Source organism: Lonchura striata, chromosome 5 (genome assembly GCF_050655825.1).
Source record: "Lonchura striata isolate lonStrDom1 chromosome 5, ASM5065582v1, whole genome shotgun sequence".
Lineage (NCBI taxonomy): Eukaryota > Metazoa > Chordata > Aves > Passeriformes > Estrildidae > Lonchura > Lonchura striata.
This window is the reverse complement of record NC_140707.1, coordinates 38,757,641-38,774,573: the sequence shown is the minus strand read 5'-3', so window position 1 is coordinate 38,774,573 and position 16,933 is coordinate 38,757,641. Positions and strand designations below refer to the sequence as shown.

Below are 16,933 nucleotides of genomic sequence, written 5' to 3'. Positions count from 1 at the left end.
CAAATCCTGGAAGGTGTAAGAAATTTTCTGAGAACACAGCGCTTAGTACCTTGCTAGAAAAGTAACATTCACAGTTAATCTTCTCAGGACTCTCTTCCCCGTAACTACCCAGACATCTTGGAAATTTTTTGCAGCAGTGGTGTGTTATCTCTTGGGAATGTCAGTAGGATCTTGGGAGTATCATTAGGATTAACGCTGGCTGGAGCCCTATAGACCCCTATGTTGAATTTAAGGCTGATCTGAGAAATTGACTGCTGGAAAACCTAGAAATTCATGGTAGCACTAGAAAGGTTTTGTCAAGTGTGTGCTTGAGAATACCTTGAAATGAATATAATTCAGTAATACAGCAAGGTAATACAGTAATACAGCTGACCAAATTCAGCTCTTATACCTTGTGGTGAGAGTCCCAAATCACAGGGCTGAAGGTGGTGGGGTATTTCCATCTCTTCCTAGCTGAGAAAAATTGATCCCAGTGGGGGTCTTGGGTGAGGCACTGCCAGAGACAGCAGCAGACTAGACTCGATGACCTCCCAGATCACCTTCCAGCTGTGTTTCTGTGTTCTAATAAACTTGCAGGATCTTGTCCACCAGTCTCCTGAGCTCAGCTGAGCCCTGTAACTTACTTATTTATTGGCTGTCCATTATTTATGTGGGAGCAGGAAAGCCAGTCAGTTGGGTATATTTCTCTCTGTTTTTATTTTAACTCTTTTCCTTGCTCTGTTTTCTTTCTCCTCTCTGTTGTTATCTTTCATCTACAATTTGTTTTGATTTGGGTGATTTTTGAAGTGCCCAAACTATAGCAGATAAAATGCTAAATTTAAAGCAAAATAAATAAGAAAGGGTAAGAAAAGAAAAGGCATCAGAGAGTTATTATACATTTTTTATGACCTGGGAACCTTCTAAGACATCTTGAGATTGATGAGATGTTCATTTAACTGGTGGATTGAATTCCCTGCCCGCCCCCCTGCAACTTTAAAGAGTGTCAGCTGGAAGCAGCAAAGTGGGAATATGGGACATGGGACTTTCACGCGAAGGGAAAGGAAGCTGCACACCTGTTTACAGACCTCAGTGGGAAACATGTGACACTTTGTGGGAATGCACTGCGGAGCTGGCAATGCATGGATGCAGGTGCCCTGGGCTGTATTGCTTGTGAGCATATGTTGAACATGGAGATCACGGGAAAGGAGTTTTACCTGCAGAAAGTGTTTAAATCCTACATGACTCCTAATGGTTGAAACTTGTTGTCAGGTTTTCTTTCCCCCCCTCCAGTTTCCATCAGGAAAAGAGAAGTTGAGGCAGCGAGATCTCATATACGCAGTAAACACACCGAGCCGCCCCAAAACCCATGTTCCCTAAATAAAGAACGTTACCCCAGCAGTTCTGAGGCAGTGCCGAAGGGCTAAGCGGGGTGCGGGGCGGCTCGGGGCAGTTCGGGGCAGTGCCGGACGGCTCGGGGCGGTGCGGGGCAGTGCCGGGCGGTGCCGGGCGGTGCGGGGCAGTGCCGGGCGGCTCGGGGCGGTGCGGGGCAGTGCCGGGCGGTGCCGGGCGGTGCGGGGCGGTGCCGGGCGGCTCGGGGCAGTGCCGGGCGGTGCGGGGCAGTGCCGGGCGGCTCGGGGCGGTGCCGGGCGGCTCGGGGCGGTGCCGGGCGGTGCCGGGCGGCGCGGGGCAGTGCCGGGCGGTGCCGGCAGGCGGCGCCGTCGCCCCGCGCAGCGCGGCCCCTCAGCGGTTCGGGGCGCCGCGCACGGGCGGCGGGCGCTGCCCCGCGGCAGCCGCTGCCCCAAGGGCTTTCCTGCCCCACAGCACTGAAAGGATGTGCAGCAGAAGGAGGGGATTGCACCGTGGACGCCGGCGTGCACCACGTGGGAGGGGAGGGGGAGGCCAGTGGGACGCTTGCTCCGTCCCCACCGACACTGCGGTCTCCTTGGCAGGTCCCCAGTGCCCCAGCGTGCGGCTGTGCAGCATCTGCAGCATCTGCCCGCACCTAGCTTGCTAACCAAGGACAGATTTTTGTTGCTCTTGGCCGTGCCAAGCTCACCATGCCAAGGATCTGACCATTAAACAACACAAAGATGTGAATACTGCCCCTGTCTGAACTGCATTTTGATTTTTATCTATTACTTTCATTCATTTCCCGGCTGAGATGTTCAAAGTTATTTCTTGGTGAATTGAAGAAGATTTGTGAATGGTTAGAGATGTGAGACCGGAGGGGCATAGGATACTGGCATGGAACTACAGAGGCGAGGAGAGAAGTGTGCTTGGATTCTGACCTCATACTTGATGAATTCACTGTCAAGCTAGGCATATTGTGTCCACCCCCAATATGGGGATACAACACTGCCCTTGTCTTGACTGTTGTTTCTCAGTTTCTGGAGTCATCTGTATTTTGCCTCCTGATCAGGATTTTAAATTAATTTTTGTTCTACAATGTACCTCAGAAACAACCACTCTCCCGCTACTCAACCTGTCCTTCCTCAGCAGCCTTTTCACGGGGGGACATCTTTGAACAGCAGTGATGAAGCAACTCTGCAGCACCCTGCAGGGAGGCAGAGCACTCTCTGTGCCTTGGGGGAGCTGTGGAGGATAAATGCCATTGTGGGATATCTTCTGCAAGTGACAGCAGTTTAATTACAAGTTGGATGAGGCTGGAATGGTTTTTGCCACTGATAGCACTTTAGGATACCATATTATCAGCCTTCTCCAGTCCTTCCATGCTGTTTTATAAAGGACAAAGAATCTGTGATCAATGCTGCTGTACCCTCTGTGCAGACAGTCCCTGTGCCAGTCCTGCTCTGCTTAAAGGGCACCTCTGGAGAGGACACACAAGGACATCTCCCTTCTCCCCTGCCCTGTGCAAAGGTGTCCATTGGACATCTGTCTCCTACAGAAAGTGACGAGGTAATGCAGGATTTTCACCTGACTCCTTGTGAACTTGCAGCTGGGCTTGTGCTTCAGAAATTGCAGGGGTGATTCAGGGAGGGCATTTGCACTTTTTTGAGCAGAATTTCCAGCACGGTCATTGTATGTCAGCTCCTTTCCTAAGTAGAAATACATTCTTCTCTCTTGTAAATGCTATAAATCCCATAGGAAGCCCTGCTTATGCGTTGGCTTCAGGTTGATTTCTTGTGGCAAAGAACTTGCCTTGGAGTTGAAGCTGTGGGGCTGTGTACCCCTCTTTGATGTTGCTTGATTTTCAGATGCCAGCTATAGTGAATAGCTTTGAAATTTTTACCAAGACAAAACTCCCCTTTGCCGTGAAGAGGACATCCAGCCTTGGGCATGAATTCACAATTGCTTGCAGTAAAAAGAGCTTGTTCTTGTTACTGTCAGGTTGGTCTGGTTGGCTGGTTTTCAGATTGAGCCAAATGGTTATTAAAATGGATGGTGCTCCTGTTCTGGCAAGCTGTCACTTCACAGCGTTCCCAGTTCTCTCACAAGTGTGCTTTCCCAGCCCGCCTCCCTGGCTCCAGGGGCAGCAGATAAGCCAGAAGAAAAGGTTCTCTCTAGCTAAGTGTTTGTCTGAAGTGTCCCATCTACTCTGGAATGATTAGCATCTTTTCTCTCTATGCCTTTTCTGCATTTACATGTTCCTATTACATCTGAAATTGAATGATAAAGTATTTTCAAATAACAGAAGCCACATATGTCATCCGATCACTGTGCTGTGAGTGCCACCCTTTACTTTCTGCATGCATGTGATAAGTGCGGGTGTCACTGCTCAAATGACAAGGCAGGATATCAGGTGCACTTAAATTCTCAAAGATGGAAAAGGACCAACCATGCACACTCCTCCACCAACCCCAGATACTCTACTTCAGTTCATAAAATCAAACGTCACCTTGGTAGAACCACAAGTATGTGACTCTATAGATACTGATGTAGTGTTGGAGTGTACCCCAGTCTGTTTTAGTGAGCCTGCCAAGGAAATGGAAAAACCTTATGAAAGAATATCAAGTGACTTGGGTGAGTCAGGGCTGTGGCATGAGGCCCTCTGATGGTCGGGAAGAAGCAGCAGACAGGCAAGGAGGATTTAGCCTGGTCTTGCATGTGGTGTGGATGTCAATTTTTCCACAGATTGACTGTTTGCCTCTATTGCAGGTAGGATACCAGGCTAAATGGGGTAGCAGCCTCATTCACTTGCAGTAGCACCACTGATTCCAGGGTGTTTAGGTACTGCTTGCAGCCACTAAGGAAGCCTGAGTCAGGAAGAGCACAGACGTCACCAGGCTGCTGTCTCCTCTACCCACCCTCACTACCATCGGGATTTTTGTTTGGGACAGACTTTATCTTCCTCCTTCCATCATGGAGGAATATTTGCCTTAGTGGCAGTGCACTGACACCACTGAATCATTTGAGGTGAGAAATCAGGACTTCAGTTACAGGTCAACTGGTTAGTAAGGGAGACACAGGATTTTCCAAGTGTGCAGCTCTTGCGGATGCCCTGAACCAGACAATCCCCGTCTCTGCACAGTCTGCCCAGCAGAGGGACTGCAATAAAGCAGTGCAGGGAAGGGACGGCCAAGGTGAACCCTGCCCTCCTTGTCACCCTGGACAATGGACACCTTTGCCAGGGGGTAGGAAAGAGCTGGCTATTGCAGGTGGCTGCAAAGGCGCCTTCAGTACCTGTTTGCCCTGTAGCCCTCAGCACTCCCTGCAGAGCACTACTGTGCTTGCTCAACCAGGTTGCAGGGCCCAGGTACTCAGGGCAGATAACCTTCAGGGATACCTTCTTGCTGGAAGATAGAGCTGACCAAAACAAAAGGCTACTGGGCACCATGCATCTTCTGAATTAATCACCTGAAAGAGCATATATCTTTCAGCAGTAAATAAAACTAGCACCACCAACAAAATGTCTTTTATTTTTCCTAGGATAAAAGACAAAAGACATGCATATCACTCTTGCAAAATATTCTGTGGTCTTTGTTTTCACAGATCAACATATGGATTATATCCTTAGTCATCAAAGGGATTATCTTCTCTGTGGTTATAAATTTACTTTAGTCTGTAACCTTAGCCTAGTCAAGAAAATACCCCTGTAAAATTGGAGTATGGCATGACAACAGTCATCTTTTCTCATGGCATCCATCTGAATGCTGACCAGTTTACAAGTAAGAAAAAAAACTCTAAGTGGCATTTCTACAGCTTCACACTGGAAATGATATGAATGTTAAGTTTGTTCTTCATTTTACATCCCCTGTGGATGACCAATCCTGCAGGCAGGAATGACCAGCACATTGCAGCAGGGCTGTGGGAGGCAGAGCCTGTTTCTCTCCTCCAGCTGCATAGCTCTGGAGGTTTCCCGTTTGCTTACCTAATCTGACGCTTCTGCAGGGGCAGTTTAATAAGCATATATCACTTCTTAAAGTCAGTGTTCTGATCTCAGCCATAATATAAAGGGTTGGTGTAAAGTACATCACCCCTTTCCCTTGAAGTCATCCTAACATAGAGAGTCTTCTGTGAATTCTAATACATGCAGGATTAGGTTCTATGTCTGTTTTAGGACTCTACCTAGGCTTATTCCCAAAATCTTATCTATATTTATATCTTTTTCTCTTTTCTGCCCTTTTAATTTTTCCCTAGTACAGGTTTTGGTTGGCTGTCCAAGATCTCAAGAAACGACCTTTACAGGATGTGACCATGAGAGTGGAAGAAATCTGGCAAGAGTTTCTAGCTCCTGGGGCCCAAAGTGCTATTAACCTGGATTCCCACAGCTATGAGAAAACAAGCCAAAACGTCAAAGACCCAGGGAGATATACATATGAAGATGCACAGGTTCGTTTTTGGGTTTATGGAACTACTGCTAATGAAACTCTCAGTTTTAATATGATATTCCACTATCACATTGTCACTGCTCACTTGTAAGAAAAAGGGATGCACAGTTTGAAGTGACTTTGAGGATATCTATTCCAGCTGGGTAAATGATATTTTCATTGAATCTATCTGTTATAACAGGCTAAGGCTCCTCTGGGAACAAATGTTACAAAATCTACAAGTCTGCAAGGTGCTGCAAGCTGGAGCCATGTCTCACAGAAAGCACAGATGAAAAAGTGCTATACAGTTCAGCTTGTCTGTCTGTGCTACCTGACACTAAAGTCTGGCATATTTGCAGAATGGCCAACGTTATAGCAAAACCCTGGCTAATACACTTTTTCTCTGATTTATTTATTTATAGCTAATTATATTCCCCTGCCAAGCCCCAAGTGCAGCAGTTCCCTCCAACATAGCTAGAAATTTTTCCACCAGACAATACCTTAGACTAATGATAGGACAGTAGGCAATGCAGTGGATTTAATCCTTCCCTCCTAAGGCTACAGATTTATCAGGGAAATTTTACAGATAAACTGTACATGAAAAATGCCTTGAGGAGAACAGATAATTTGAGAAAAACTGCTATAAGCAAGGGTAAAGCTGCATAACCTTCTGGAAAGTGAAAATAGAATTTTCTAATTTTTAAAAAATAAAAATGAAGAAGGGATCATTTGGCAAATATTACTAGGGACACCATTAAAAGATATGCTCCTGGTAATCATTTTTATCACAAGATGTAGTAAAACCAACAGCAAATGAAAAGAATTCCTGGGTTTGGGGATTTTTTTTTTAATTGGCATTCAAAGGCAGTTTTTCAAAATACTCCACTAACAAAATACTTTCATCTCGGGGGAGATGTTGTGGACCACTTATACAAGGTTAGGCAATGAATTTTTCAAACCAGCATCAAATACTCTATTTTCCTGAATGCAGTCTTGCTCCTTGGGGCCAGCATAGAAGGAATGTACACGAAGTTTCAAGGCAGTCCCCTGTGAATATCAGGCAACTTAAATGCCCTTTCTAAAGCTGAGAGATATAGGAGTGTGAAGACATTCTGGATAAGATGTATTCTTTGCTTGGCAGTTGTAGTGAAAAAGAACTGCATGCATCACCTGAAAAAAATGATGATGACAAAATGCAGGCTAAAGTAGATAGGTGAATAATGGGGGAATTGATTAAATTGATAAGTAGAAGTACTAAGAATAAGGTGAATGTTAACATGATGAGTATTTAATTAGAAGAAGACTCGGAGGATTTAGCCTTGAACTGATTAGTTCACAATGTAATTGCCATTCAAAGGGGAGTTGATAAAATCAAGCTGGAGCCCTGGCAGTTAGACTGCAATTTTAGCTCCTTGGGTTAATTTTATTTCAGTGGATTTTTGCACTGACAGATCTCTTCAATTCATCTGTTGTGATTCATGGACACAGAAATACAAGGCAAAGGTAGACCTTCAAGGGCCAGCTATGGTTATCTTTGAGATTGAATCTATTGAATCCTCAAGAGAGGATAGCACAATGGGGAAGGTGAACCCAGTTATCTTCTTGGGCTGTGGACTTGTGGTAGCTCTCCAAAGGCCAAGCAAGCTGTTTGTGACTGCTTAGCTGGATAGCTGAGAAAGCGTTCTAACAAAAGCAGGAAGAAGCAGGACATTGCTGAAGGGTGTAGAGTTTTTACTGGCTCATCCTGGAGAAGGGACTTTTTTGTTTACACATCCACTTCATGGGAGCCAATGCAGATCGCCCCCTTGGTGCTGTAAATCCTCCAAGACCTGCCATGGTGTTTCTACAGGTCAGCCCTGCCATCGCAGAGGCTCTTGTCCATAAATCTGCAGCAGCTGCCTTATCTCAACACCCTGGCACCAGGAGTCCATGGGAACTCCCACACATCCCACATTCCTAGGGACTCAACCAGATACAACTAATCAAAACACCCTCTGTGGGAGGGGAAAATACAAGTGTTGTCCTGTCCTGAGTAGCTTTAACACAAAGAGGAAAACAACTGAAATGTCCTTGTAAGAAAAGAATAAGAAAAATTTAGTTTACTCAACAGCACATTCTTTGAATGTCTGCAGGTCTGAGCCAGTAAGAGGAAGAAAAAGTGTTGGCTGATCTGAGAAAATTAGTTTGATACTCCTGTAGTTAAGAATAGGAGAAAGTGATGTGGCACTGTAGTCATGACTTGAAAGATTCACAAAATGGCAATTCTATATAAAAAGCACTGGAAATGGACACATTGCTGTACTTGGGAAGGGCAAGGCGTAGCAGAGCACATTCAGGCCAGCAAATGCTTTATAACAGGAAGTTGAAAGCAAAGCATCATTTGTTACTGGGTGTTTAACTGTCTCATTGATGCGCTTCTTTGCACACCCTTGGCTCCCAGCCCCAAAGAGCTCACCCAGATGCTGCTCAACCATCTGGTAAGGCAACTAGACTGGATAAAAACAGGGAGAAAAGAGGCTCTTGGCAAACATTCCTCTCACTTCAAGCCTTTTTGTCCCCAGGCCAGTAATGGCCTGAAAGCAAATGGCTCCTCCATTTAAGAAAATCTCAGCTCCAAATCTCAGTCCCCAAAGCACTCCTAATCCAAACCTGAATTTGGTGTGTATTTATTTCAGACATCCTTCTCCCTGAGATGGATTCCTGTTCCACAGAAGCATGTGGTGTGCCATTTACCCATCTGAGCTTAAGATACTTGCTGCGCTGTGTCCCTCGGTGCTGCTGCACTCCACAGTCCTGCGCTGCTGGGCTTGCGTAGAGCTGCCCCTCCTGCTGTGGCTCCCGCAGGTGCCACTGCCCACCCTGTGCCTAGCTCAAGCTGTGCCAGCACATCTCAGCCCTGAGCAGAGTGTGCTGTGCTGGCTCAGCCTGCACTCCCCTCCCCAGCTGTCCAGTTTGTTGGTGTCTCTGTCCTTGAGCAGCCCAGTGCTGCTCCTAGCTCTGTCCTCATCATCAGCTCTGCCAGCTATCTTAGTTTGCAGCACCTTCTGTCATTTTAGTGCTGGGCCCCTTCCGAAGGGAGCCTACCAATTTAGCTGATTATTTTCTGCTCTTAAACAACTGTCCTCTGAGTAAAATATTATGATTATCAAACCATTTTCACTGGGGAGCAAAGCAGCTTTTAATACAAGGGGCATCGTCAGGAAAGGTCAGTTCAATTAAACAGTGAAGTACTTAGCAGGATGTAAGCTCCCACAGGAGTTATCAACATCATTGAACAACCAATGTGGGGCCCTGCAATATGAAGCAGGCACCACCAGCTCTGGAAAGTAAATAGGTTTGGGTCCATCTGAATGGCCTCTTTTGGCTAATGAAGCTGCTGACAGCCAAAGCAATTCATCTTTACATGGGAACACAGAGCTGTGAGTGTGACAATTATGGCTTATCTGTACTTGTTATTAGTTTTTTAACCATTCTTCCCCTACCCCCATCAAGCATCTCCCTGCCTCTCCTGAAATGTCTTTCTGCCTTCAGAAAATCTTTAATCCCTTCCTCTGTCCCTTGGTGTTGGGAGCTAGTATCACCAGGATGCATTGTATTTCCTCACAGTAATGTTTTGTAGGGACATTTAGTCTATGTTTACTGGTAGGCTTCAGAGGTAGGTGTTCCAGAGTCAGGTATGTCACACAGTTGTCTTTGGAATTCCTTTCCTGTTTTCTTTGTTTATTTTTATTCTTTAATACATAAAATAGAGTTTTAGATTGACATCCCTTTCCCTGAACTAGCCAGCTGTTGTTTCTATGAAGATAATTCAGAGAAAATCAGTTCTAATCCAGGCTCTTTTAGGAATTTTAACTGCTCTTTTCAGATCCTTGGCTAATTCCAGGGCAGATTTAGACCATAATGCTAAATTCCAAGCAGCTCAAACCAGAAATGTACCTGTCCCAGATTTGAAACATAGAATCATTTGGGTCAGAAAGTACCTTTAAAAGTCATCTAGTCCAGCTCCCCTGAAATGAGCAAGGTGGACCTTCTACTAGATCAGGTTTGTCAGAGCCCTGTTCAACTTGACCTTGAATGTTTCCAGAGATAGGGAATCCACCACCTCTCTGGTAATCTTGGTCAGGGTTTTATTATCTTCATTGTACAAACTTTCTTTCTTAAATCTAGTCTTGAGATGCTCTCAGCATCATGTTCATGCTCTCAGCTGCCTCATGTGTAGTTCAGTTTGTTCTAGACTGTGAGAGATGCGACTCCTTGCAGGATTCATCAGTGATTGGTCATCAGTTTGCATTCTGGTTCTATCAAAGTGCTCAAGGTGCTGACAGAATTTGACAGGATCCTGTTGAACTCAAAACCAAAGCAAGGATCTCTTGGAAGTGAAACGTTACCAAGAAGGGAAAATGAGGGGGGACTTCTCCTAACTTTGTATTTTCAAGCATGCACAGGATGTGAAAGGCCTGATGTCTATTCAATGGGCATAGAGAACTCCTTTTGTTGGTCTGGAGTAAAATCACAACGTGGAAGGAAGAGATGAAAATAATCATTCATTGTGTGTCTGTATCATCTTTCGTGTAAGAACTTAGAGAAGCATGATTCCTATTTTCTTAAAGTTTTGTCCAGTCACCTGAGTTACGTGCATGTGTGTAAAGGACAATGACTAAGGATTGGTTAGCAGTGCAGGCAGCCAGCAAGGGGACATGGGGCAGACCAAGGTGCTCTGCCTCTGAGAGAGGATCAAGTCCACCTGAACCAGTGCTGCTCAGAGACATTGAGCCTGTGCTGTGGGGAATTGAAAGCACTGCTACATGACATCAGTATTTACAAGTGAATGGTGTGCCCAGGGCTCCTGGGGGCTTTTGACAGCCTGCACCTGCCTGTGGAGGTTAGGGACGATACAAGGACTTGACTGTTATTCCCTTCTCCTTCATTGGCTCTGATTCTGTGGGGCTGGAGGAAAAAATCCTTCCTTTCACTGCACTCTGGTTCTCTTCCTTGTATGTGGGTTATGGTGACTGCATAAAACACACAGAGTCTCACTGTTGTGTGTTTATTACAATTAGAAGCAAAAGTGCAAGCTCCTGCCCTTGTGGATTTCACAAAACAACCTACAACGGAATCTAAAATCAAGAGCCCCACAAATACAGCCAGAAAGTAGTTAGGTGTCTGGAGCAAAAATAGAAAGTGATGACGGAGGCTTATGCCGTGCCTGGTGCTGTGCAAAGCAGGAAACAAAAGACTTGAAGCAGAGGTTTACATAGGAGCAGATACTCTGTTATTTTCCTGTTTTGTTTTGTTGGGAGTTTTTTTCTTTTTAATGTACATATACACCACACATCAGAAGGTACTTCTTTTATCTTCTGCCTTCCATTTTAATTTGTGGCTTAGCAGTCATGTTATATGAAAAACATCTACAATCCAGCCTTTGTCTTGCTGTTCCCTTTCTGTCTCTGAAGGCATCAGGGATCAAACTACTGTCTAAGCTAATGTCCTTCTGTCACACATGAGCAGAAAAAGGGCCAGGAAAAAGTCACAAGTGACCCCTCTCCTTGCAGACACAGTGACAGAAGGCAACAGATCTCTTCAAATGAAAGATCAGGGGAATGGGGTAACAAGAACAGTCAGCATATTCCCACAGGACAATAGTCTGCCTGTTATTCAGGGTGCTGATCCTGCCAAGCTGTCTAAAACTACATGCATGAGTATTAACAGTGCTTCAGTGCCAGACATTTCCTACCTCCAAAAAATACCTTTAGATGGATTAAATGGGAAAGTCTCTAGCTTGCTCAGAAGTTGAATTCAGCACTCAGACTCTGGGACTCTTGTGTCAGTAGTGTGCACTGTGCTTCTTGAAAGCAAGAAACAACTGCATGTCAGATCCAGAGCAAGAAAATTTCCTTTTCACATGAAGGTCAGGAAGCTGCTATACTGTTTCTTTTCTCCCAAATAGGGAGCAAATTGTTTGGAAATGCATCCTTTCAACTAATCAAGAAGCCAGAGTTCCAGGGGTTTACTTCTCATGGACTTTGGGGTTATGGTCTCTTCCTCTTAAACCCATGCACTGCAGGAACACTGTGGTCTTTAATTTTTTTAAGGGGTTGTTACCTTTTTAAGCGTTCACACTCCTAATTAAAAATTTAATAAATAATCCCTGGGAATATCTATCAGCAATGCATTTCATATCTCTGCTTGGCCCACAGCAGGTATTAATGTGGGCTGTCAGGATGGGGTTTTCTGGCAAACAGTTAAAAGATTTCAATATATAGTTGGACTCTGAGATCTTGAGTTCGACCACTTAATGGCAACCCAAGATGACATAGCAGCAGATACCTTACAGTTAAAATGTTGATGAGGCATGGAAAACTGTTTATCTATCCAGTACATGTTCTCTAGTTTGGCATCCAAGCAGGGTTGGTGTTCCCTATCTCAGCATAGCCACCTTTACTCAGAAGCTGTGTTCTGCTTGTTTCTGTAGGGCTGTATCCTGCTCTGTCACCATCTCCTATGGAACACAGAATGTCCCACTGAAATAGAATTTCCTTCTACTGTGTGAGGGGGTTCTGCATGTTCCTCTCCTTTGTACAGTTCAGCTTTTTGGCAGAATTTTTCATGGAGAAAACAAGGAGGAAGTTGCTGACAGCCTGCAGGTGTCAAATTGTTGATGAAAAGGTTAAGTAACTACAGCTCATAGCTGTACCACAGCATGCACAGGAGGAAAAAAACCTCATCTTCATTGCTGCAACTCCTACATATGGTATTGTTTGGAAAAGAAATGCCAATCTCCCAAATGCTACAATGCTACAGAAGGTTGTCCCCTCCTCCTAGGCAAACCCTTTTCACTTGGGCTTTTTGCCAGTAGCCAGGATTTGGCCCATATTGAGAGAATCAGCCTCTTAGCCATGATCATTGTTCTCAAAACCTAAAGCTGCTCATATGGCGTTAGACTCCCAGCAGCCCACTCTTGTCTCCCAGGATAGCCCTTGCTATATTTAGGACTAAATCCTCCTGCAGTACCAGGCTGACCCCTTAACTGCACAGCACTCAACAGCCCTTTGCCTCTAGTCCTCTGCACTGTGTCTGCCATTGACCCTCAACAGCTCTGCCCTCACATTTGTGTCTGAAGATATGAAGCAAACCAGTTGTCTCATCAATTTACAGAGGAGCCATAGCTAAATTTATGTGTTTCTTTTATCAGTGTGCTTTTCCATGAAAGATTTACATTGTGTTTCCAACTATGTATCTACAGGGCTAAACAAAGGATTTCTGTGTATTACTCAAAATGAGCTCTCATTGCTTATAGTTATCCCTCTTGCTAAGGCTCTTTCTTACATTCCTGTGCCTTCAGCCCAGTATAATTTCATTTATGTGCTGAAAAAAAATTATTCTTTTTAGTTTAGCAGGAAGGTTGGTCTATATTACAGGATATTCATCTTTTTTTCCCTTAGTAGTAAAAGCAACTTGCTTGAATGTGAAGAAAACGCACCAGCTAAAACTTGGTGTAAATTATGTGCCTTGAATAATTGAGACTGGCAAAAAAGATTTTCCAGAGCAATGCGCTCTTGACCAAGATTCTTATGTGCCATTTAGCAATTCTTACGTGCCATTTCTTTTCCTATAAACTATAAATCCAGGAGAGCCACACAGTCCCGCCGGGTCCTGCTAGATGGCAGCACTGCCGGCTACCAGAGACGCTCCGGGAGGGGGCTCACCCTGCATAATGCAGGCAGGCAGCTCCAACAGGCACTACAGCATTTTTGAGAAGAGTGAAATCCTAAATGCAGAGACCAGAATAAGCAAATCCAGAAGTGCTCTTAGTGGGGATTTGGAAACAGTAAAGGCAATTGGAATAGAACATACGTGTTTCCCTGCTTTCTCACCCCCCACTGGTGTTTTCCCATGAGGTTCAATCAGGGCAAATGTGAAGATCTCTTCTGCAGCTTCTTCACTGTTTGGCTCATCTCAACTGTGCCTGTTACCAACTAGTTCAGCTTTCAGGGCTGATGCAGCAATTTTTACTGCTTTTTCCAAAGTGCATTTTAGCACCATCATGTAGGTTGAGTGCAATTGATCATAATTGCTCCTAAAAAGTGTTGCATTCAGTTTTGGCACAAGCAACTGCTAAAGAGGAGTAGGTGTCCTTTCCTTTCTTTGGCTTTCTGGGAGATCCTGGTGGTGGTGTGGTAAGGGGTTCTGCTGGTCAAACAGGATTCTTGAGGATGAGCTGGGAAGAGTACAGCAGAGTTAACAGGACACATCTCTAACAACGTGTGGAGAGCAGGTTTTGCTGACTGCAGTATGTGTGTGTGCTGGCACAGGGGTTAACCTCAGCTCCTTTGACACAAATGTCTGCAGAGCAGAGGTGCCAACAGACAGGCGCTAGGCTGCTGCCAAGTCTAATTGGAAGGTGCAGCAGTCACACACCATGTGCTTGCAGAAGTGTCTGCTTTCTCCTTCCCACGTCCTCTTTGTGCTATAGAGACAGCTCTTCCAAAAACAAACTCCAGGCAGGTTCTCAGCTGGCATCTCTTCCCATCCTTCCAGCAAAGGCCACAAGGCCTTCACTCAGGCAGCACTCTCTCATGTATGAATCTGCAGTAAATTCCTCCCCAGTGCCAAGCGTACAGGTGACACAAATATTAGCATTCATTGCAGTGTGCTGTTATTTATTTAGTTATTTCATCTACTGCTTTACATTGCTTGTGGCCTTTTCTTTTAATGGATTTGTTTGACATGCTGCAAATCTCCTTTTGAGTTGGCCAGAGGTTCAGCTGCATGCTTGCAATACAAAAGGGGTCTCCAAATCAGCTCTCACTAGTTATACCAGGTGTTAGTGACAGGGTGAAGGAGTGCTCCAAAAGAATCCAGATGTTAATGGGATAGCTACAGCAAGGTTTCTGACCAGTTTATGAAAGGTAAAGTGAGCCCTTGCAGCTCAAGTGCATCTCAACAGCTATCTAGCCTTAGTGTAAACTACCAAAAATGAGCTAAAAATCATGGAATAGAATCATTAAGGTGGGAAAATACCCCAAAGATCATGAAGTACAGCCTTTGACTGAACACCACCATGTCAATTAAACCATAGCACTAAGTGCCACCTCCATTCATTTCTTGAACATTTCCAGGGCTGGTGACTCCACCGTCTCCCTGGGCAGCCCATTCCATTGCTTAACCACCCTTTCAGTGAAAAATTTATTCCTGATGTCCAACCTGAACCTCTGCTGGTATAGCTTGAGGCTATTTCTTCTCATTCTGTTGCTGGCTGCCTTGGAGAAGATGCTGACCCCTGCATGGCTACACTGTCCTTTCAGACAGTTGTAGAGTGATGAAGTCTCCTCTGAGCCTCCTTTTCTCCAGGCTGAACAATCCCAGCTCCCTCAGCTGCTCCTTATCTAAGTAACTTTCTAGACCCATCACCATTTTCAATACTGTTCTCCGAACATGCTCCAACACTTCAATTTTTTTCTTCAATTGAGGGACTCAAAACTGGACACTGGACTCAAAGTGTGGCCTCACCAGTGCCAGGCACAGGGGGACAATCACTGCCCTGGTCCTGCTGGCCACACTATTGCAGATACAGACCAGGATGCCAGTGGCCTTCTTGGCCACCTGAGCACGCTCTGGCTCGTGTTTGCTGCAGACCAGCTTTCTCAGGTCCTTTACTTCTGGGCAGCTTTCCAGTCACTCATCCCCCAGCCTGTAGCACTGCATGGGGCTGCTGTGACCCAAGTGCAGGACCTGGCACTCTTACCATTGGCCTTGGCCTGTTGATCCAGCCTGTCCAGATCCCTGTGCAGAGCCTTCCTGCCCTCCAACACTTCCATCCAGCTTAATGTCATCTGTGAACTGGCTGATGGTGCACTTGATCCCCTCATGCAAATCATCAATAAAGATGTTAAACAGGGCTGACCCAAATACTGAGCTGTGGGTCCACCACTGGTGGCTGCCAGGATGTAATTCCATTCACCACCACTCTCTCAGCCATTTTGATAGCTTTTAACCCAGCAAAGAGTGCACCTCTCCAAACCAGGGGCTGCCAGCTTCTCCAGGAGAAGGCCATGGGAGACAGTATTGAAAGCTTTGCTGGAGTCCAGGTAGACTTAATCCACAACCTTTCCCTCATCCACCAGGCAGGTCACCTGGTCATAAAAGGAGATTAGGTTGGTCAGGCAGGATGTGCTTTTCCTATACCGATGCTAACTGGGCCTGATCACTTGGTTGTTCTGTACATGCTGTGTAATGGTAATCAAGATGATCTGATAAATGTGCTAAATGGGAAATCTGTGCTTGAAGTGAGCAAAGAATTGGTCATTTCCTTATTCCTCATCATCACCCAAAGTTTGCACCTCTGTTTAGGCACAAACAGGGGAAAATTTATATCAGCAAGTTCAAATTTAAGGGCTTTCTGGAATCTAGCTGGTGTTCAGAGTTCATGAGAACATTGTGCTTGGCCTTCACAACTCCAAAAAAGTCTTAAGCCTGTCACAAAATATCAAGATGAGTAAAATACTACTGGAATTAGGAATGGACGTTTAACCACCAGTTATCTTCTTGTCTCATATACACAAATCAGAGAAAGAACCAAGGTTTTCTGCTAAAAGGAAACATTCTTAACAAAGAAGGTAATTCCTGGGATCTACCACGTGCCTTATGTGAGTCAGATGTTACTATTTTTTATCATTCAGGTTTTTTTCCCACATTTTTCTTGAGTGTTCCCAGTGTTGTCCTTATCTGGTAGTCATGCCTTCCTCAGGGTCACTGTGCTTTGACTGAGAGGGGGAAGAGACCTGAGATCACATTGCAGCACACTGATTTGGAGCAGGTGCAGCTTTGAGATGGTTTCTGCTATCTCAGCCACCTCCTACATTCCCGTCTGGATTGCAAACTTTATTTTTTCCTCCCCCTTTCCCCTCTTGTCAGGAATAATTTACTAAGCCTGTCCTTCATCTCTTTCCAAAGGTAAAGCTTGTGGAAGGAAAATGGCCAAGAGATACTGAACCTTATCAGGATTTATTTCCCCGCACTTAAGCTGTCAGCTGTCAGGGGTGGGATTTCCTGTTTGTTTCACACAATTGTAAAAGAGAATTTTTTTGTGATTTATCTCATTGGTTCCTTTTTTTTCTAGAAGAGACAACATTTCCCCCTTTTTAATGTACTGTTTGTTCTTCTTTATATCATTTAATGGTTGTGGC

General features: G+C 45.0%; 1 protein-coding gene and 1 long non-coding RNA gene across 12 annotated transcripts in view; one reads left to right on the top strand and one right to left on the bottom strand.

The window, feature by feature from the left end:
* RGS6 (regulator of G protein signaling 6) overlaps positions 1-16,933 on the top strand; it is a 249,557-nt gene that overhangs the window by 205,227 nt on the left and 27,397 nt on the right. For all 11 annotated transcript variants that reach the window (XR_014956012.1, XM_031505011.3, XM_031505010.3 and 8 more), the window contains one exon: positions 5,583-5,769. Coding sequence is in view for 10 of the 11 variants with exons in the window: in XM_031505011.3 (XP_031360871.1) it covers positions 5,583-5,769 (187 nt within the window). In the remaining variant the exon portion in view is untranslated. The remainder of the gene's footprint in view (positions 1-5,582; positions 5,770-16,933) is intronic.
* Positions 1-16,933, bottom strand: part of LOC146767331 (uncharacterized) — a 42,890-nt gene that overhangs the window by 21,544 nt on the left and 4,413 nt on the right. The window lies entirely within an intron of this gene.